Source organism: Acanthochromis polyacanthus, chromosome 9 (assembly GCF_021347895.1).
Source record: "Acanthochromis polyacanthus isolate Apoly-LR-REF ecotype Palm Island chromosome 9, KAUST_Apoly_ChrSc, whole genome shotgun sequence".
In the NCBI taxonomy this organism is placed as follows: Eukaryota; Metazoa; Chordata; class Actinopteri; family Pomacentridae; genus Acanthochromis; species Acanthochromis polyacanthus.
In genome coordinates, this window is record NC_067121.1 from 6,323,158 (window position 1) to 6,346,008 (window position 22,851).

The following is a 22,851-nucleotide window of genomic DNA, read 5'->3' on the forward strand; positions in this document are numbered from 1 at the left end:
AGAAATGGAGAAAGACAGCAAAGTTTAAAAAAAGTTTTAAAAAATGGTGAAAATAGAGACGATATCTGTAAAATATTCTCTTTTAATCAGTTTTAAATAAAGTAAAACAGCTGAATTTTATAGTAAAACATCATAAAAAAACAAAACACTGTTTGGTAAAATACAGTTTTGTGACATGAACATTATTTACAGTTTTAGCCTCTTTTTTATTATTATTCTGCTTTTATTCTGTGACTTTCATTCATAGATTCTGTAAACTTCTTATGTCATGTGCATCCAAACACATCTGTACTACTCTTGTATATTCTGCTGATTTGTTCTATTTAATTTAAATTAATTTAACTTAATTTAATTGAATCTAATTTTATTTTATTTTATTTTACCTTCACTTCCCTTGTGTTGTTTTATTTTTTAACCCTTTTATTGAACATCCATGCTGCTGTAACAACTTAATTTCCCTCTGGGGATTAATAAGTTCATCTAAATAAAGTCTAAATATTACCACAAATTATCTGCAATTTAACTAAAACAGAAAAAAAAATCTCTAAAATAACAATTAAAAAATCATTTGTAACGCTTCAGTCCTTAATATAGACCATTTTCTCTTCCAAATAGAAGTAAATATGAATGAAATAAAGATATTTTTAGATGATTTGGTTGCAGTTCAATAAAAGGGTCACTTTTATCACAGTTTCCACGTCTGGAAACTTTCCAGCTTTTATTCGGTCCTCATGATTTTTAATTCTCCGTCCTGTGGAGCTTCTTTGTGCCATAAAAATGTAAATGTGATGAAGGAACAACGCCCCGGACTGTCTGAGGACACACACACACACCGCTGACACACTGCAGCCGTCATATCCTCCCAGTGTGTGTGTGTGTGTGTGTGTGTGTGTGTGTGTGTGTGTGTGTGAATCAGTGTGAGTCAGTGTGTGCAGCGTGTGCAGACCTGCAGCAGGAGAGGAGTTAAAAACCGGTGCTTTGAGGAGCTGGACAGGATTTTTTCCATCACTCAGGATCAACACAACATGAAGAGAAACTGGATTTCACTCTGCGGACTTCTGGCTGCCGTTTGCTCCGTCCAGGCCACCTACAAATATTACTGTAAGTCATTTTTAGTCTTCCTCTGCTTCTCCTTCTTCTTCTTGACTGAAATTCTTATTTTTTCTTACCAACACATATGACAAATACAAAATCATACACAGACAAATGGTAGTATATTAGTTTATATAACAGATTTGCCCACTTTTGTATGAAATTAAATCAACATTTTGTAGTTTAAGATCTAACTAGGGAGTAAAGTCTGTTAAATATACATCTAAACCATCTCCAAATTCCTCTTAGAGTATAAAAATAAATCCTCCTCTTCATCATTCTTCTTCTTCTTCTCCTCATTCGTCTCCTCATTCTTCTTCTTCTCCTCCTCCTCATTCTTCTTCTTCTTCTTCTTCTCCTTCTTCTTCCATCCACTCAGCATCTCTCAGCTCTCTTCTGTAAACTCTGTAAGACTTTAACCACACCTGAGCTACTTTCACACGCCAGAACCCAGCTCTAACTGTACTTTTGTGTCAAATTATATCACAATTAATCCAACTAGAAAACAAATCAAATCTACTAAATACACCTTTTGGCCATCTTCAAAAACCTCTTAAACTATAAGAAATATAAGAAATGTGGCACAAAGGAGGTAAATTATGAATTCCTACCAACAAAAGTGACAAATACAAGAAGATTGTGTGTCATCAGATGGAACTGAATGCAAAAAATAGAAGGAAAAAGATTAATTTATCAGGTTATATGTTAGATTCTTCTACTTTTGTGAGAAATTAAACCAAAGTTAACCCAGTCTGTTAATTATACACCTTTACCATCTTAAAAAAGCTACTAGATTATGAATAGAGAAAGTAATGTGGCACATTTAAGGATAAAATTAACATTTTCTAATAGCACATATGAAAAAATAGACATTAAGGATCTGAATTGTGCATAAAACGGGGAAAAGGGTAATATATCAGTTTATAATTTAGATTCTTCTACTTTTATTTAAATTAAATAAACATCTTACAGTTTAAGATCTAACTAGGGGAAAAATCTGTTAAATGCACCCTTTAACCATCTTTGAAAACCTCTTAAATTATAAGAAATAAAAGAAATGTGGCACAACAAGGAGGCAAATTATTCATTTCTACCAACAAATTTATCATTCAGGTGCAGAAACAGAAAATTTAAGGTGTGACTGTGAGTCAGTATATGCAACTATCTGTCCGTTTATGTGAGACTTCTCTACTTTTTTACTAAAATAAATCAGAATCTTGCAGTTTTAGATCTTAATATGGAGAAAAATCTATTTATTATAAACCTTAACCGTCTTCAAAACCATTTTATATAAAGAATAGAGTAAGAAATGTGGTATAATAAGGGTTAAAACATTACTGACATGACAAATACAGAATAATACACAAATAATGGTTAATATATCAGTTTGTATATTAGATTTGTCTACTTTTGTATGAAATTAATCAGCATTTTACAATTTAAGATCTAACTAGGGAGCAAAATCTGCTGAATATTCATCTTATCTGTCTCCAGACTCCTCTTAGATTAAAAAAAAATAAATCAGTTTTGGTACATTAAGTGATAATGATATTAATGTATAAACCTTGAGAGGCTTTGATTGACTGAAGTTCCTTGTTTTTCTGTTCTTTTAATATATCATCAGTTGTAAATATTGATTTTAGGGGTGATAAAGATCATTCAAGTGTTTGCTTTTGTGAGCATTCCTCACATGTTGGTGCAAACAGATATTTGTAATAATGCCTCAGGTTTTAAAGGCTCATTCTGGTGTTTCTGCACGTTTACTTCAATCTGTGAGTATTTGTATGATTACTGTTGAGACAGAAGCGTGTGTTTAAATATATATGAGCTGAATGATCATTAAAACCAGTAAAAGGGTTCAAACTGGGCAAAATAATAAGTGATATTAATGTGAGAAGAGGGTAGAATAGTGGAAAACAGCGGTGAATTTGATCCTGTACAATGTCACTTTAATGTCAAATAATTTAACATGGCATCATGTTATAGTAATCAGATTACTTTTAAGTTTAACGGTAGGGGCAATATTTTTTTCCCCCAAATCTTCAGATGTTTAATCTTATTTCTGATGGCAGACTCAATGGTCCTCTCCTCTTTTAGCTGTTCTGTTTCATTCATGTCAGGCCACACACACGTTCAGGTCGCAGTTTTTCACTTTGTTTTTCTGTAGAAACTCTTGGTTGATTTTGTTCTTTGGACGGTTCTCATGCTGGAATATTCCCCTTCTTCAACCTTCTGCAGACTGGGAGTCATCTAGTCAGACAGTATTCAGGTTTATCTACAGAAACTCATCCATAAATCTCATCTCTGCAGCACCTTTTACACTCACATAGCTCCATACCATCACACCACCACCTCCGTGCTCCACTGTCAGGACCATCCATCCACTGTGGTAGTCCTGGTCAGGTTCAAACATGCTGGACTCCGTCTGAGCCAAACTCATTTGTCTCCATCTGGCCAAAGAATGTTCTCCAGCATTCATCAGGCTTCTTCTAATGTTCTTTAGCAAAGCTTTGTCTGGAAATGAAACAGCAAACAAGAGTGTTTATGTGGGATGTTGTCCATAGTTGTTGACCTTGTGAAGTGTCCTGAGCTTCACAGAAACTCTGAGTTCTCTCTGATAACTTTGGTTACAACTCTGACTCAGCTGCTGTCTGTTTTTAACAGCTGGATTGTGAAAGTAGTTCACTGTCTGTGGAGTCATTTTAGGATGAAGATGACTAGTGTTGCTATGGCTCCTTCCATGCCTCCTGATTACTGCTGCTGCTGGGTTTTATGGATTCTTTTCTTTTTTTTATGAAGTCTCACAGGCAGATATTTCACTTAGTCTGTTCATGTGGAGCCATGATGCATTCACCTCTTATGGAGGGAGTTTCTGCTTTGTACTTTTAATATGGTCTTTCCAAAATATTTCATTTTGATAGTTTACAAGAGGAAATACTCGATTTATAAATAAAGCAGGTATAAAATAATCCGGCATCAAAGTGATATTCCAAAGGGGCGTACTTGCTGTAAAAACCATGAATCACTAACACTAGAAAGAAGTGAGCGCATGTTGAATAAGCGGCAGGTATGTGATGAATACAGTGGTAAAAGACGTCTTTGTGTGCAGTGAAGAGTAATTCTTTTCATATCATTCATCACTAAAAGTCTACCAGCACGGACACGAAGCCTTTCTGATTTCATAACTGCAGGCTGAGGTTTACACGGATTTGAACCGTCTGCCGCTGAGTGCGCTGATAAGAACATAAGACTTCATTAATAACAAACACACATGAAACACAAACACAGCAGAGAAGCAGACAGGAACCGGACATAGATAAGAAAACAATGATTAAAAAAACAAAGCAACGAGTGACGGCAGAAAGGTAAATACGTGGTGTTGCTCAACGGCAGCCTGCAGAAATGAAAGTGCAACACCAGTGATGGAGAAATGCCAACAATTGCTTCAAAAATATTAAATATGAGACCAGCAGTGGTGCAAAATACACAGGATTGTACTGCCAGTTCCACATAAAACAGGCTAATGATTACACTAAAGGAGGGAAAAAAGGAAAAAATCTTCATGTCAGCGGTTTAAACCAGCATTAGAAGATACTAAATGAAATATTTCACTTTATAAAATGAGAATTATGAGTTTCAAACCACAAAAAGGACTTTTTGCTTCAACAGTGATAAGTTTTTAAGTTCCAGCTTTGACGTATGACAGTAGAATTCTGACTTTGGAGGACAAAATTCATCCTCAACAGTCCAGTAAAATACAAATAAACATATAATAGTGAGTTATTTATAAATATTCAGTGTTAAGTTACTACTTTGAGGGAACAGATTTAAATCAACCAAATCAGTTCTTTCCAGCACAGAAATCAGATTCATGTCACAACTTTACGCAACAAGTTTAAATACTGAGAAGAAGACGTGCAGTATTTTACATGGGAAAACTTCCAGAATGGGCTTTCAGAGCACGACGTCCTGGCTGGGAGACAGGAGACGCCCATGGGTGAGGCCCTGGCGTCCTCCTCCTTACCTGTGGGTGAGGTTGGCGCTGTCAGAGGGGATCCGCCTCCCCCTCAGGGAGAGAAGTTAGTCGCTGTAATGGATCTGTGAGAAGAAGAGAAGCTTTAAGGCTGAAGGAGAGTCAAAACACAGTCAGATCAGATCAGAAAATATCAGTTCAGGTTGATTTATGAGATGCCAGATAATTATATGTGACCTGGAGGTGCTTCACAGAGTAATGCTTCAAAATTACAGGGAGAAAATTACAAAATCCAACTGATTCCCTCACTGAATCGACTCTCACAAAGCTCAACGCTTCTACACATGAGAAAAGTTAAAACACACAAACCACAAAGAGACAAAAAAAGAGATGCAAAATGAGCACGAAAGTACCATAAAAATATGTAAAACCACCAAAAGGAGATTCAAAGCAACCTGAATCAAAGACAAAACAACTGCCAGGAGATGCAAAATGACTAAAATGGACAGAAAATGACAACAAACAGATGGAAAATATCTATAAAGAGACACAAAATGACAACAGACAAACACAAAATGACAAAGAGAGATGCGAAATGAGCACAAAAATACCATAAAAATGGACACAAAAGCCAACAAATGTCCCAAAAGAGACCCAAATTGATCAGAAAAAACACAATAAATTACTGCAGAGACACAAAATGACCACAGACAGACACAATGTCCTTAAAAGAGACTCAAAACAACCACAAAAAGAAGCAAAATGACCACAAATACACAAAATCACCACAAAGACACACAAAATAACAACAGAGACACAAAATGAGCACAAAGAGACATAAAATGACAACAAGGAGACACAAAAGACTTGAAGAAGAAACAAAATTGACTATAAAGTGGCACCAAACTACCACAAAGAGATACAAAATATTCACAAAGACAAACACAAAATAACCACAAAGAGACAAAAGAAGCTAAAAGTTTTCAGCTCAAAATCACGATTTCAGACAAAGCTCATAAAATCCTGATAGGAAAGCATTCAGTCGAGTTTCTAAATTGCCTTTAGGGTTAAACTAAAGATCATTTGACATCACGATTTTCCGTCAGCGCCTGTGATGGAAGTCAGATTGTTTCTGGGTGTGTCTTTATTTTCTGTTCCCTCTGGGAAGAAAAAAAGCTTCATAGTTATGAAACAGTGAATCAGTTTGATCCTCCTCACCAAAACGTGTCGGAAAACTTCCCGTAAAAGACAAAACACCTGAGCTCATCGCTGCTGGAGACACTCAGGTGAACATTCAGTCTTATCAAAGCATGACTCATCAAGAACAGCTGCTGAATCAGAGTCTGAAGAACACCTGAACCCTCCTCAGTCTGGTCTAAACCTGAACCCACCTCAGTCTGGATTAAACCTGAACCCACCTCAGTTTGGTCTAAACCTGAACCCACCTCAGTCTGGTCTAAACCTGAACCCACCTCAGTCTGGTCTAAACCTGAACCCACCTCAGTTTGGTCTAAACCTGAACCCACCTCAGTCTGGTCTAAACCTGAACCCACCTCAGTCTGGTCTAAACCTGAACCCACCTCAGTCTGGTCTAAACCTGAACCCACCTCAGTTTGGTCTAAACCTGAACCCACCTCAGTCTGGTCTAAACCTGAACCCACCTCAGTCTGGTCTAAACCTGAACCCTTATGTCGTCCTGCGGGTCAAAGTCGACCCATTTTAGTTTGAAAATGTAGGAAAAAAAATATTTTCACAGTGAAACTTCTGATGTCCATATTTTCAACATTGTTGGAAAATCTTTGACCATTTTTTGGTGGAAAAAAAGAAATGTTAAAATGTTTCTTAAGAACATTCACAAAAAAATCAACCAAAATCCAAAGAATTTCGTTTTTCACTCTTCGCTTTTTTGATAGTGACAGCTAAAATGGAATTTTTTTAATGACAAAATGACCACAAAGAGACACAAAATGACAACAAAGAGAAACAAAATAACAAAAATATAAACAAAATAACAACAAAGAGATACAAAATAGAAACAAAATGACAACAGAGACACAAAACAACAACAAAGAGAAACAAAAATACAACAAATAAAAACTAAATAACAGACAAAATAACAACAAAGAGACTCAAAATAAAGAATAAATAAAAACAAAATTACAACAAATAGACAGAAAGTAACAACAAAGAGACACAATTATTTACAATTCCAGATGAATCCCAGCTCATCCAGTGGTTAACTTCTTAATGTAACTAGGAGTTAACTGGTGAAAAACCCCTGAAACTTCCTACTTTGTGAGGAAATAAATAAGAAACAGTAGAAACCAGCTGGTGTTTGCTCTTGTCAGACGATCGGTGAATCATTTTCTCCTCTAAGCCTCCTTTCACCGTCCTGGTTCACCGCTACTGGATCAGCTGACGGCTGAGATCCTGCAGGACGAGCAGCAGCCTGTCGGGAAAACAAACCTCTGCACAGCTTGTTGGGCGTCGGCTTGGGCGAGGCTCGGTGGAGAAACGATTTGTCTGCGGGAGTCTCTGGGATTCTGAAAAAAACCACAAACCAAAGAAGACGCTTCATGCTCTGTAAACATCTGAAGCCCTTATTGGTCAGCTGGAAGCTCAGGAAGCTGCTGTGATTACATTCAATATGGATCCTTCACATGCTGTAAAAAAACAGAAAACTAATTTTATTTTAAATTACAGATTGATTCTCTGTGTTTTGTTCAATTACAGACAAAAGAATAAAGACGTAAACAACAAGACAAAATAAAAACAGGCTAAAACTGTAAATAATGTCATAAATGAGTATTTTTACAAATGACAACTCTTTCTTATTAATCAATCTTTTTCACTGCATTTAAACCAGCTAAAAATACTATTATCTTACAGATAGTTGCTGTTATTTGAAAGAAAAGTTTTGTATATTAAGGACTGAAATATGGCTGTTATTTTACAGATTTTCACCGTTTTGTTAAATTACATAAAATTGAAAAAATTGGAGCAGAGAAAGTATTAATTTACATGTTGACGCTAAACAAAACAAAACACACAACAGCAAATAAAAGACTTTTATTATTCCCCCAAAATATTATTATTATTAGAGAAAATGCTGAAAGGAGATGAAGTGTTAGCTGAGTCATATTTAAGCGTCGGGGGATTCGAATCGATAGAAGCAGCAGGAGAGTCAGTGGAAGTGAATAGAATTCAAAATGAACAAAGGTAAACCGACCTCCTGTTTCTTCCTGCAGCAACGGTGAAATGTGATTGTAACGGCAGATCTCGGTACTGCCTCCCGGACGCCTGGGGTCTGCACTGCCTCGACTGTCAGGGGAACTACGAGGGACGCCACTGTGAGCGCTGCAAAAATGGTTTCTACCAGCAGGAGGCGGGACTGAGCTGCTCGCCCTGCCGCTGCAACCCCGCAGGTAAGAGCACACCTGTCTGGAAACACAACAGTCATTCATTACAGATGTTGGATGTCTGAACGCGCTTCTTTTCCTTCAGGTTCTGTCAGTGCAACGTGTGACAGCAGGGGGCGCTGCAGCTGCAAAGAAGGCGTCACTGGAGAGAAATGCGACCGATGTCCCGACGGACCGATCGGACCCAACGGCTGCTCGCAAAGGTGATAAACCTCACTTCACATCCAGAAACTCCTTCATGGGCTTTCGCTCTTTCCTGTCATTTGTGTCCGTTTTTAAACATCATCCAACGCTTCAGCTACTTTCACTGCTTTTACTTCTTCTGACACTTGAACTTGTTGTCATCATCTGAATCTTCAACTTCTGTCACTGATTTGATTTCACTTAAACCTAGATTAGTACTTATACTAGAGCTAACATCCTTTCAGCACTTTTTGAAATGACACTTCAGTTCCTTTTGTTTGCTCAGTCTCGGCTCTGACTTCACGTCGTTTGTTTTTTGTTTGTTTTTTCAGCCGTCAGCTCAGAGAGGATGCTGGGAGTTTGACTCTGCCATGTTTCTGTTCCGGCCACAGCAGCGTCTGTTCACCACAGTCCGGCTACTCCGTCCACAACATCATCTCCACCTTCTCAGACGGTAACATTCCACCTCCTCGCTGCACAATAAAAGCATCTGTTTGGGTCTATTTTTTTTTTAAGTCTCTTGGAGGCCCATTCTTCAGGATACCTTGCATGAATTTTTAAATGTCTTTTTTTGTTTCTTTGAGGACTTTTTTTTGCCCTTTTGGAGTCTTTAATTCCCAAATTGTGAACATTTTGAACTCTTTGGGGTTGTTTTTTGTCTATTTTGAGACAATTTTCTATCTCCTGGACCAGTTTACTTCTTTGGGTCACTGGTTTTCATCTTTTTGGGGTCAATTTTTTAAGTCATTTTTGGAAATTTATTGATGATTGTTGGAAATTTGACGCTATTTTGCATCTTTTTGAGCGATTTTGCATGACTAAAAAAAAAGTATCTTTGAAAGCATTTTACATGACCTTAAGGTTGTTTTTTTGTTCCTTCTGAGATATTTTGCATGGCTTTAGTGGTTATTTGGCTCTTTTATTGTGTCTTTGAGGACATTTTTTGTCTTTTAGGAGTAGTTTTTAATTCCCTTTGAAGCATTTTGGATTTTTTGGGAACATTGAGCATGGCTTGTGGATATTTTTGAACATCTTTTTGGTTGCATATTGTCTATTTTTTTGACAATTTAGAACAATTTAGGTAATTTTGCTTTACTTTTGGACCCTTTTTTTCTCTTTCGGGACATTTTATACCTCTTTGGGAACATTTCACGTTCCTTTTGGATGTTTTTTTTTCTCTTTTGGGACATTTTCTATCTCTCGGACCAATTTATTTGTTTGTGTTGTTGGTTTTCATCTTTTTGGGGACATTTTGAAAAAATAATGTTTGGAAATTTATTGATGACTGTTGGAAACTTGACAGTATTTTGCATCTTTTTGAGGGATTTTACATAACTTTAAAAAAAATGTCTCTGAGGGCATTTTGTGTGATTCTGAGGTTGTTTTTTGTTCCTTCTAGAGCGTTTCAGACGGCTTTTTGATGTTTTTGGGCTCTTGTATTGTGTTTTTGAGGACATTTTGTGCCCTTTTGAGATTGTTTTCCATCTCTTTGGGGTTGTTTTACATCTTACTGTTTTGACATTTTATGAGTCAAAACAATCATGCACTCTTTTGTTTACTTCAAATCCTTGACCATTTTGTTGTGTTTCAGGTCCAGAGGGCTGGAAGGCGGCGACGGTGCACGGCTTCACCCCCAACGATGTTCACTTTCGCTGGTCACCAAAACACCAGGACCTGGAGGTGATCTCCAGGAACAGCCTGCCGGTTTACCTGTACGCTCCAGGTGAGACAAGCCCCGCCTCCTCTGTCACCGAAGATATACTCCTTTATTTCCCCTCTTGACCAGGTGTTTCCCTCCTCCCTCTTCAGAACCTTACCTGGGGGATCAGCTGTTGAGTTACGGTCAGAACTTGTCCTTCTCGTTGCGTCTGGACCGCGGCGTCCGACATCCGTCCACCAGCGACGTCATCCTGGAAGGCGGAGGTTTGAGAGTCGCCGCCTCTCTGGGTGACCTGCGCTCCATCGTCCCCTGTGGACAGAAGATCAAGTACAACTTCAGGTCAGGACATGAAATTATCGTTGCCCAACGGCTGTTTAGTGAAACCTCAGATGGGAGGTTTGATCTCTTCTTGTCACTCGAGCTTGAAACATTCCTGAGTCGAGGAATCCTGTTGCAAGTAGAAACGTAGAAAGAATCTGGAGCTGCTTAGACTGCATTTGTTTACAAGAGAGTAACAGGATCATTGGCACTGAAGAAACTGTCATCAAAATACAAAACAATGTACTTCAGAGTGAGTCCGGGAACATGAACACTCTGTTGGGTCTTAAGCTTCATATTTAAACTTATCGGGTACCTTTGTAACTTTAGTTCTATTTCTTTATTGGAAAAAACTTCTTTCCATCAATCTGACAGCATCTAAACATGTCGGCTTCATGTCTCAGTTTGCACCTTGGTAACTTTTCTGTTGTCACGGTAACCCATAGACACAAATCAGGAGTTTTATGAAGTAATTTGAGGCCTCTTTCTAACATTTCAGCACCAAAACTCATGCCAAAAACACAAAGTTTGCTGCCAAAACCCTAAAAGCATCTCTACTCATCTACAACAAACTGAAATCTTCATAAAAATCTGACTTTACAGAGAAAGAGCAGCTGAAGTTTGGTTTGTTGGAGTCTTTCCTCTGAGGTTATTAAAGGCTATTTTATTTAGAAACCATGTTTTATTAAGGCTTTTTGTGGACAAAAATCTTACAAAATATCACATTTGCATCAGATTATGGAGCAGAACTTTTATAATTATCACTCTAATAACATTAAAAAACCAATGAAAGCAAGGTATTGACACCTTATGCTATGTTAGCTTATGATTTACAAATACGCGAAATTATACATTAAGTGCTGTGTTTTGCATCATTTTTGATTGATTTTTATGTCTTTGGAAGATGATTTGTAGCTGTTTTGCATCTCTTTGAGGACATTTTGTGTCTTTTTGAGGAATTCCGTACAATAATTAGCAAATTTTTGGAACTGTATATAATTTTTTGTCTTTTGTGGACACTTTTGTGGACACTTTTGTGGACACTTTTTGGTGTTTTAGTCCATTAGTGTATTGGTAGGAAGATATTTTCACGTCTTTTAGGACATTTTACATGTTTTAGGTTGTTTGATGCCTTTTTGGAGACATTTAGGGACAGTTTATTGTCTCTTTAGGGACATTTTGCATTGCTTTTGGATGTTTTTTTAAGTTGTTGCGGCCCTTTGTAATAACTGTGATATGGAAGGCATTTTTACAGTTGAGTTCAGCTGCTTTTTACGTTTAACTTATCTTTATCATATCTTGTGTTTTCTGAACAGATTGGACGAGCAGCCGGACAGCAGGTGGAGGCCTCAGATCTCCTCCTTCCAGTTCCAGAAACTTCTCCAGAACCTCACGGCCATCAAGATCCGGGCCACGTTCGGTGAAACTGGTGAGCTGGTTCTCCTCTTTAACCTCTGTTTTGTTTCTGTCTTTCCTTGTTCTTCTTCTCTTTGAGGACATTCTGCATCTCTGGGGACTTTTGTTGTAATTTTTGGGTCCTTCTCTCTTACTTTGAGGGCATCTTGAATCTTTTTAGAGATGTTTTTCTGTCTCTGTGTCCAGTTTGCTTCTTTGCGGAGTTAATTTTCATTTCTTTGGTGCATTGTAGTTAGTACGCTTGTTGCTTTTGGGACATTATCTGGCTGTTTGAGGGTATTGTGGATGTTTTGGAGGAGTTTTGCATAGCTTTTAAAAAGGTTTTTGTCTCTTTGAGGGCATTTTTTTGTCTTTTTGGGTAGTTTTTTGTTCTTTGGAGACATTTAGTTCATTCTGGGGACACTATGCATGGCTTTTGGGTGTTTTTTAAATGTTTTTCAGAACAGTTTGTATATTTTTGGGTTTGGTTTACATCTTTCAGAGGACATGCTGCATGATTTATAAATGATTTTGTCTTTTGTATTGTGTCTTTGATGACATTTAGCATCTTTTTGTCGGTTGTTTTAATCTCTTCAGGGAGATTCTGGAACGCTTTGGAATATTTTGCCTCTCTTTGTGGACTTTTTGCATGTGCTTCACGTTGCTTTACATCTAATCGAGAACATTTTGCAACGCCTGTGTCGACATGAAAAAGTTGATTTGTGTTTTATGTTTGGTCTTACAAGTCTTTTTTTCCTTTTAGAGAACTTTTTGCACTAAATGATTAAAAGTTCTCAAGAAATCTCACAGTTCCATAAGATTTCATGTCTGTTTGCTCACAGATGATGTTAGATGGATTTGACTTCTCGTAAATGTTTTAAAATGACACCTGGACCTGCAGAAACATGAAACAAACTTCATTAAACACCAGTTTGAGGATGAAGCTGATCTCTGGTTTTAAACTCTTGTCCATTCCTCAGGTCGTGGTTACCTTGACAACGTGCAGCTGGTGTCGGCTCGGCCCTCAGACGGGGTTCCGGCCCGCTGGGTTCAGGCCTGCAGCTGCCCGCCGGGATACGACGGCCTGTTCTGTGAGCGATGCGCGGCCGGATTCAGACGCCAGAGCCCAGCAGAGGGAGCCTTCGGCCGCTGTGAGCGCTGCAGCTGCACCGGAGGAAGCTGCGACCCGCAGACCGGAGACTGTTACTCCGCAGACGAGACGCCCGCAGAGCGAAGCTGCTCGGAGGGTTTCTACAGAGACCCCTGGAACCTGGACAGATGTGTGAAGTGTCCCTGTCCGGACGGGCTGTCCTGCTCGGTGCCTGCCGGGTCTCTGGAGCCCCGCTGTGACCGCTGTCCTCCAGGAACCACCGGTGAGTCCAAACATTTAGTTATTTATCCACACTGGGTGTTATCAGGGTGTTAATACAGAGAAGTTCACTTTAAATCAGCATCTTTCTGCATCTCTCTGGATTCATTTCACATTGATTTTTGACACTTCTGGTCTCTTTATGCCATTTTACAGCTTTTTATAGATGCTTTTCCAGTGTGGGGACATTTTCCACCATTTTAAAAAAGCTTTGTGTCTCTTGGGTCTCTTGAAATCTCTGTGCACAATTTGCATTGATTTTTGACAGTTTTGTCCCTTTTAGGACGTTTAAAAAATATTTGGTGACATTTTGCATCATTTTGATGCCTTCTGACTCTTTGGGTACATTTTGTGTCTCTTGGGGAACTTTTGACATCTCTGTGCACAATTTACATTGATTTTGAACAGTTGTGTCACTTTTAGGACATTTTAAAAATCTTTTGGGACATTTTGCATTGCTTTTGGATCCCCTTAGATCTTCTGTTTCTTTAAGGACATTTTTGCCTCCCTCTTGCATTTTTTTTTCTTCCTTGTCTTGAAGAATTTATTTCCACGTATGGTTTCTTTTCATCATAGTGTAAAACTTTGTGCTTCGTTATTGGACATTTATTGTGTCTTTTGAGACATTTTCTGTTGCTTTAAGGACATTTTTGCGTTTTTTGGGGGGATCATTTTGCTTTTCATTGCTTTTTTTGCCACTCATGCATCATATATTTTGGGTCTTTTTGGGGAAATTGTGCAGTGCACTTGGACATTATCTATCTTGTTTTGTGTCTTTGAGGATATTTTGTGTTTTTTGTGTCATTTGAGGTTTTATTTAAAATGTCTTGCAATTGTAGAATTTGAGTTAGACTTGTCCTAAAATATTCTAACATCATCGACATAGAGTGACATTTGTTGTGTTTTTCTTCAGGTCCTCGCTGCGACTCCTGTCAGGAGGGTTTCTACGGCGACCCTGCAGGTGTCACCGGTGTGCAGCGACCCTGCAGACCCTGCAGCTGTAACGGACACATCGACGTCAGCGAGGCGGGAAGCTGCCACCGAATCACCGGAGAGTGTCTGAAGTGTGTGAACAACACGAGAGGACAGAACTGTGAGTTCTGTGAGACAGGTTTCTACCACACTCGACCGTCTGACGCCTGCAAACGTAAGAAACACCTTCAGCCTGAACGTTTATCTGCTGCAGCTCCACCGTCTCCTCTGCAGAGATTCTCAAACATCTGGTGAGGCGGTTTGACTATGTTTCTAACAGCTGTTTGCTTCTTTGTCCAGCCTGTAACTGTGACTTTCGGGGGTCTGAGTCCAATCAGTGCGATGATTCTGGTCGCTGTCAGTGCCGGTCGGGCTTCGAGGGTCTGAGGTGCCAACGGTCCAACTGTCCTGCCTGTTTTGGCCCCATCAAAGTAAAGGTACGACTCTGGTTTTCAAGGTATCAGTCGCTTGACTAGTGTCTCATGGACCCAAAATTAGTCTATGGGGACATTTTAGTTTACATGCATTACATGCTGTTTATCATCGGTTTGACGACATTTTGTGCCTTTTTGAGGTTGTTGTTGGTCAATCTTTCACCTCTGGAGACATTCTACATGTTTGGGGTTGTTTCATGCCTTTTTGGGGACGTTCTGTCTTTTGGAGGACACTTCTGTGTTGCTTGTGGACGCTTTTTGTCTCATTTAGGAAATCTTTTGTATTTTTGGGATAGTTTATTGTCTCTTTCAATACATTTTGCATTGCCTTTGGATGGTTTCCTGGTTTTGAGGACATTCGTGTCTTTTCGGGGTCAGTTTTCACCTCTGATATTTACGTTTCATTTTACCAAAGCTCCTAGGATGATATGTAAAGCATTTTTTGTCACACAGGGGCAAAACAGCTTCAGAACAAAACACCAAATTTTAAGTTTTCTCTCCTTGCGAAGCAGTTGTCATCAAACTGAGTCTGTTTGTGGTTTTTCAGATGGAGGCATACGTTGCCAAAGTGAAGGAACTGGAGACTCTGTTCTCAGACATGGACGGAGGTTTGAAACCAGCCAACAACGCAGAGATAGAAGCTGCCCTGAGAGCCGCCGAGGACGTGGTGGACGACCTGCGGGACGACACTGAGCTGCTCGCAGGTAAGACGATCGCTGGTTTCTCGTCTTTTAAGGGCTCTAACATCTCTTTGGTTTTATGTCTCTTCAATATTCATATTTTCTGTATTTTAGAGGACATTTTTTGTCTTTCTGGAGTTGTTTGTTGTCTCTTTGGGGATATTTTGCATCTCTTTGTTTTTTATGTGTCTTTGAGGATATGTTTCAGCTCTATGGGGTCATTTTAGGCCTCTTTAGGAACAGTTTCCATTGTTTGTGCATGATGTTTGCCTATCACATTCACATTTTGCATTTGTTTGGGGTTGCTTTGGTCTCATTAGGGACATTTACATGTGTTTGGAGCCTTTTTTATACATCTCTTTGAGGATTTTTGCATCTCTGTAAGTGTTTGCATGTCCTTGGGGTTATTTTGTGCTTCGTTTAGGACACTGTGCATTGCCTGTGGATGATTTCTGTCTGCTTCAGGAGATTTTATGTATTTTCAGGGTTGTTTTTTGTCTCTTCAGGTTGATTTTGCATCTCTTTAGGGCACTTTTTGTGTCTTTGAGGAAATTTTCATAGGTTGTTTTTCACCTTTTGTGGACGTTTTTGCAATGCTTCGGGAACATTTTTGCATTGTTTTGGATGGTTTTTGACTCATTAAGAACTCTTTATGGATCTTCTAAAGTCAATATAGTTATTCAAATAATTATTTGAAATGTTTGATGAGATCTCCCAATTTATTCATTGTACTTCGATGTTCTGTTGTGTTATTTTAATTTATAAAAAAAAACACATTTTATCAGCTCATAAGATTTTTGATTGTAAAAATCTTAATCTCAGAAGTCATTTAAGCTGTAAAAAAATATAGCACAAGTACAACATTTCCACTGATATGTGGGGGAGCTCATAAGTGAACTTGTGGAGAAAGCTTCATGCAATTAAATGTAATTTTATGCTGACGACGTCTCACCATTTATTCCTGACAGAGCTGGAGAAAAGACTTCAGACTCGCCTGTCGTCCATCAGCAGCAGTCAGCTGTCCGAGGAGCAGGACATCCAGAACATCGCCGACAAGGCCGATGACATCAAACAACGACAGCAGACCTACAAGACGAAGGTGGAGGAGGTCCAGACGCTGATGGAGGAGATGAAACGGCAGCTGGACGAGGCCAAAAGCAAACTGAGAGCAGCTGTAAGGCTTCAGACTGACACTGAAACACATCACCCAGGAATTTATATGATCACTTATCACTTGGAGTTTCAGATTTTGTAGAAGCATTCTTTTCTTTTTTTAAATAGTTTTAGAGCATTTTTAGTTTTTACTAGAGGGAACAGAGTGTTGTTATCTGTTCGTATCTGTGAAAGTATTTTGTGCTTTTATTTAAGCAGAAACATAAGATAACATGATGTACCAGATTGCTGGGATTTATAGTTAACATATTAATGTTCTGAAGCTTTCCAGTGAACTTAACGCTCATGTTAATTCAAACTTTTCTCTGTATTATGTTTTTTTTTTTTACTCAGATTAAAGCTAGTTTACAGGCAGGACATTGTTTTCCTGTGAGTTAACCGACACTGAAGCTGAGGAGGGAAGTCAATCTGAAAGATGACCTCAGGGTTGCTGATAGCAAATGAGCTAAAACAGCCATTTATAAACAGTGAAAAGAGATTTGTGTGATGTCGGAGGAAGGTACAACAAATGATGATGATCTTATCTTGCCTGTTTCCTTTCAGGAGCTTCCTCTGGGTGATGCTCCGCTGGGTTCAGACGCTCTGTCGTCACTGGTGAAGACAGCTAAAGATCTGGCTGACAAGTACGTTTCAAAGTATTCTTGATATTGTTCAACTTCTTCTCTATCCTTACCAGAACTAATTCTTTTCCTCATACCGTTCAGACATGAGACGAAGGCCGACGCTGTGGAGAAAACCGCTGACGAGGCCCTGAGCGACTCGAACAAGGGTCTGGCTTTGGTCCGAACTCTCATGAACAGAGAGAATAAAGTCAAGGAGCTCATTGGAGATCTGAAAACAATGTGAGTAGCTGCTGTCAGAGAAAAAGATGGTGGGTTGTGCGTGTAGCAACAGGCAGTTCTAGGTCACAGTCTTTTAATGTGCCTTTAGTGAGAATAAAACCTACTGATTGTGGAGATTTGTACAGTTTTCTGACAGAGCTGCTGTAGGATAGCCTAGTCGCGCTAGACCCAGCTCTTAAGACACAAGGGTCTGGGAACGCTCGACAGGGAGTGAGGCGGGCTAAAAGGTAGTCTTTCAAATCACTCTGCAGCAATTGGGTAGGTATACAACCAATCAGCGCAACGAATAGGCTGACGTAGTTCATAGAGCGCTGGATTGTGGCTAAGTCCCATTAGCTTCCCAACCAGTGGAGCCAACTGGTATATTAAGGATTTGCCATATCCCGTCGGCATAAGTCCAAATACGTCTTTCTTCTCAATGAAACACTTCAGTGCCGTCCTTTGTTTATCTTTCAATTTGAATTTTAGCTTCATATATTTAAGGGCTGTGGCCAAAGCCGAGTCAAAAGATAACTGTTTATTGTGCGACGGTTGTTTCTGTCAGAATCGTTGCGCCTCTGTCGCCTTCTGACTCTACACTTCATGGTGATTCGTCCAGCCAGTTTTAGGAGCATCCAGCCTCGAGCCTTATGGAGGATAACTAGACCCACCCTGGCAGAGAATTAAATTCATTGCCGTGGGTTGTCTAGCGCGGCTAGGCTAGCTGTAGGAATCATTCAGGCTCTAAACTTCCAGTTGGGGTAAAGTTCGGGCTGAAACTGGAGACCGATCTCTGCAAAACTTCAAGGACTAAACTCTGTGGTTTTTGCATTTTGGATCCATCTTTAATTCATTTAATAGCTGTTGAGTCTTTAGTTTGCAGTAATGAAGCCTCTTGAATATCATACTCTAATGATAAAAACTGAAGAAACACAAAAACGTGATATAACCATAGAGATTTGCTAAAGGATTCAGGAGACTCAAGGCAGAATCTTCCTGTACGTGTATGTTCATGCTCCAGACTTAACCTATTTATTCGGTTTGTGTCCAGGTATGACCAAACTTCAGCTCAGGTGAAGGGTTTGGAGGACCAAGCGACCCGTCTGAGCGGCGAGGCTAAAGGCGAGAGCAAAATGGCGGCTGGCATGTTGAAAGACATCGCCAGCATGGAGCGAAACATCCCATCACCCATGAAGGTAACGAGGGCTGTTGGATTAACATCAACATGTTGCTTTGGGATATGAGCTGTCTTTAACTCCTTGTGTTCTCCTGTGATGCTCAGGAGGAGATGGACGCTATGGTCTCCAGGTTGGACGGACTGAAGAAGGCGGTGGATGACAACATCTCAGGTTTTGAGGATTTGCAAGGCGACGTGCAACGAAACACGGCTGCTGCTGAGGATCTGCTGGCTGAAGGCAAAGCTGCCCAGAAGGTACTGAGGGATTAATGGGATCCAGTCTGACTTTTAAATGTACCAAACCCACCTCTGCTCTCCTGGATCAAAGTGCTAAAAAGACAAAACCAACAAATAGCAAATCTTCACAGAGCCTTTGTTTTCCAACAAACTTGTTTTGCATAAACTCAGCTGGCCTTTGTCGGTTCTAGAAAATGGCAGTTAAAACCAAAGAAATATCACATCAGTTGTGTTGCGACATCGACTTTAAACCACTGCGGTAACCTCTTCACAGAAATACGGTTAGAGAATGCAAAGGTATTGTAAGATATCACAAAAGTATTGCAAGTTAATGCAAAAATACTGGGAAGTAATGCAAAACGAGTGGTGAGATAGTGGAAAGGTACTGCGAAGGAACACAGAAGTTATTTCGAGGTAACACAAAAGGATTACAAAGTAAGGTATCTACTTTAATTTAGAAAAAAACTATGGTTAGGGAATGCAAAAGTATAGGTAAAGGATATGTAAAAGTAGGAAAAGAAACAAAACTTATTGTGAGGGAAAACAAAACCTATTGCAGAGTAATGCAAAAGAAATGTGAGAAAATGCACTTGTATTGCAAGAAAATACAAAACCTGTTGTGAACTGATGTATTGCAAGGTAGCTTTAAAGTATTGCAAGTAAAACAAGACCAGCATTGAGATGGTGTAAAACTTAGCAAGGAAACACAAAAACTTATTGTGACGTAGTGCAAAAAGGATTGTAAGGAAATGCAAAAGTATTGCGAGGGACAACAAAAATCTTGTAAAGTAACACAAAACTGTTGTGAGAAAACCCAAAACTTTCACAACAGTATTGCAAGGGAACATAAAAGTATTGCAAAATTAGTCAAAAATACTTTTGTGGTGACCTATAGCTGTGATTTAACCTGCAGTTGATGTTTGTCTTCAGGAACTCGGCAAGTTGGTCAACAGAGTCAACGCTGCCAAAGATGTCACAGTGGACGCGCTGCAACGCATCAATGGCAACACCAACGACCTGGACAATGCCCTCAACGCCCTCAGAGGTAAGCACACCGACTGACTGAACAAATATTAACTCACATGAACGAATCCGCAGACTAAAAGCGACTCTTCCTCCATCGTAGGCTTCGACCAGCAGATCGCTGGCAGCAAAGATCTGGCTGACGCCGCCATCAGACGTCTTCCCAGCATCAATGCCACCATCCAGCAGGCTGTTCGCAACAACGCCGAGACGCTGTCCACCCTTGGAGACATGTCCAAAGACTACGACGGTGCGCTGGGAGCCATCAACATGCTGGACAATCTGGTCAACAATCTGGAGGTGAAACACTGCTATAAGCATTCTAAACTGTTCAGTCAAAATGAACCCAAAATCATTAGACGGTGAAACTTTCCATCAATCTATTTAAGCAATTAGTTTGTCACGAGAAAATATTCATAAGAAATTAACGCGTTAAGAACATTTTCAAAGGAAATTGACCTTTGTGAGTTTAAAAACCTTCTGGCTTTTTTGAGAGTTGAAGCAATGTTTGGTTTTTGGCTGAATATTTTGAAAATGTCAACGCTTGTTTGCTGTGGGAATTTTAGATTTTTCACATTTTATACACCAAATTGTTATTATTTAGTAAATGAAAAATAATTCTTAGTCATCTTTATGCTTCAGGTAGCAACAGATTCCCTGCCGCCTCATGCTGGTTTGGCAAACAGAGCAACCAAACTGAACGGGGAGGCGAAGGACCTGAAGCTGAAGGTTGACGGTGCAGCTAGAGAGCTGGCATTAGAGCTGGACGGTGCCCGGAGGCTGGAGGACGATGCAGACAAGGTAAACTGTCCACACAGAGATGACCTGTTGGAAAAAAGATTCATGAACAAAGGAGGACAACAGCTAAACAATATTTCCTTTGCAGGCGGCTTTTGATGCGGATGGAGCCTTTAGCAACGCCAGACAGACCAGAGACGCTGTTGGAAAAACACTGCGAGACATCAACAATCTGCTGGCTAACATGAGTAAGTTCTATATTTTAAAAGGTAGTTCCTCCTGAGAGTCTTAACATGAGGCTAAAGTGCTGTTTTCTGGTCAGAATTTGTGAGAAGACACAGAAATGTAAGACTCAAGTACCTAAATATCAAATGAAAATTCTGCCATTGTATTTTGAATGGAATTTGCCCCAATAATATATGAATGGAAAGCACAAACCTTACAGTTTAAATGGTGTTAACATTTTTACGAGACCAAAACTGCAACAGCAAGAGTTCCTACTTAGCTTCTCTCTTGTCTTTGAATCCATATTGGTTGAATCACTGTACACTATTTTCTCCACCGCAAGAGTCCAAGAAGCTTCCAATCTTCTTTTTTTTAGTACAAAAAGGGGCAAAGGTGAAAATGTTATGGTTCACCAGAAGACCTTGATTGAGAGTCAAGAAAAAAAATCAAATTAGTTGCAAAAAAGAAGTCATAGTCAAACTTAACATGAACCCTGTGAACCACTGTGAAATGCTGCTTTCTTACCGAGTCCATCCTTCTTTTTCTCCTCAGACCAGACCGTCGCTGTGGATGAAGAGGACCTGAAACGGCTGGAGGACTCGCTGGCCGATGCTCAGAGAGACGTGGAGGGCAATCTGAGGCCTCGGCTCAGGAACATGGAGGAGATGGAAGAAGCTCAGCGCCGCCGGCTGACTGGGATTAACCAGGACATTGACACCATCCTTGCAGACATCGCTAACCTGGAAGACATCCTGAGGGCCGTCCCCGCGGTTGCTACAACAGTCCCCCCATTGAGGAGGCCTGAGGAAACTCGACTGCTGAGACTCTTTATCTAGACTTCTTAATCTGCTTAGACTCTCCATGTGCTGAGACTCATCGCTTACTGAGATTCTTTACCTAGACTCTTTAACCAGCTAAGACTTGTTAACCTGATGAGACTCAGCAACCTGGTTAGACTCACCACCTGATGAGACTGTTTACATTTGCCTACTAAAATTCATCATCTGCTGAGATTCTATTCAGAGTCGTTCACCTGCTGAGACTCGACATTTTCTGAGACTCTTTACCTAAACTCTGTAACTAGATAGACCTTTCTAACCTGATGAGACTCAACTCACTAAGACTTGGTTACTTGCTGTAATCTGGTAATCTGCCGAGACTCTTTGACAGGCTAAGACTTGGTAGCATACGGAGACTTGTCACCCGCTTAGACTCATCATCTGCTAAGACTTGTCACCTATTGATCCTCTTTACCTACACTCCTTAATTGGCTGAGACTTGTTAACCTGATGAGACTTGGTAAACTGCTGGGACTCTTCATTTAGACTTCTTAATCTGCTCAGACTCTAATCTTCTGAGATTCTGTAACCTGCTGAGACTCTACCTGTTGAGACTCATTAACCTGCTGAGACTTGTTAACGACATGTTATGCCTTTATATTTCTGATAATGATGTGATGTTTGTGAATGTAATAATATTTATAACTGTACAGACATGACTTTTTTAACCTATTTACATTCAGTGTTTTTATTGTCATTGATGCGACTGACCAGTAGGAATGCTCGTAAGTATCCTGGAAGATTTTAAATAAAAGCTGCTGCACTTTTTCCTGATTTAAGTTGCATTATTTGTCACTTGGATGACAAATGGGACCACATTTTAGAATTCATCCTTTCCAGCTTCCCTAGTTCACCTACATAATACTTGACAGAAGACACATGAAGTTGAATAACAGAATGAACTATACTGCAGGTTTAGATAGACACAAGTTAATGGCAGACTGACTGTTTTTCCTCTGAGGTCATGAAATGGAGATACAGTCATGAACAAAAGACCATGTATGCCACGACAGTCTTGTGTTTCCAAAGATGGAATCATTGAAACCCACAAGTCACGAAAGAATCATGAATTTTGGTTCTTTCATAGTCTTATCATAGGCGTTCTAGAAATATAACAATCTGC

At 39.6% G+C, this 22,851-nt stretch overlaps 1 protein-coding gene across 1 annotated transcript; it reads left to right on the forward strand.

Annotated features, from left to right (window-relative positions):
• Positions 1 to 952: 952 nt before the first annotated feature.
• Positions 953 to 22,502, forward strand: lamc2 (laminin, gamma 2). Its single transcript, XM_022218965.2, is given in 22 exon segments — positions 953 to 1,101; positions 8,314 to 8,490; positions 8,570 to 8,687; positions 9,000 to 9,121; positions 10,259 to 10,390; positions 10,477 to 10,666; positions 11,962 to 12,074; positions 13,021 to 13,413; positions 14,323 to 14,556; positions 14,682 to 14,818; positions 15,363 to 15,519; positions 16,464 to 16,669; positions 17,212 to 17,291; positions 17,373 to 17,510; positions 18,541 to 18,685; positions 18,772 to 18,921; positions 19,834 to 19,948; positions 20,030 to 20,226; positions 20,569 to 20,727; positions 20,813 to 20,912; positions 21,442 to 21,654; positions 21,657 to 22,502. Coding segments are annotated over 22 exon segments (3,390 nt in total). The 5' UTR covers positions 953 to 1,025; the 3' UTR covers positions 21,695 to 22,502.
• The last annotated feature ends 349 nt before the right edge of the window (positions 22,503 to 22,851 follow it).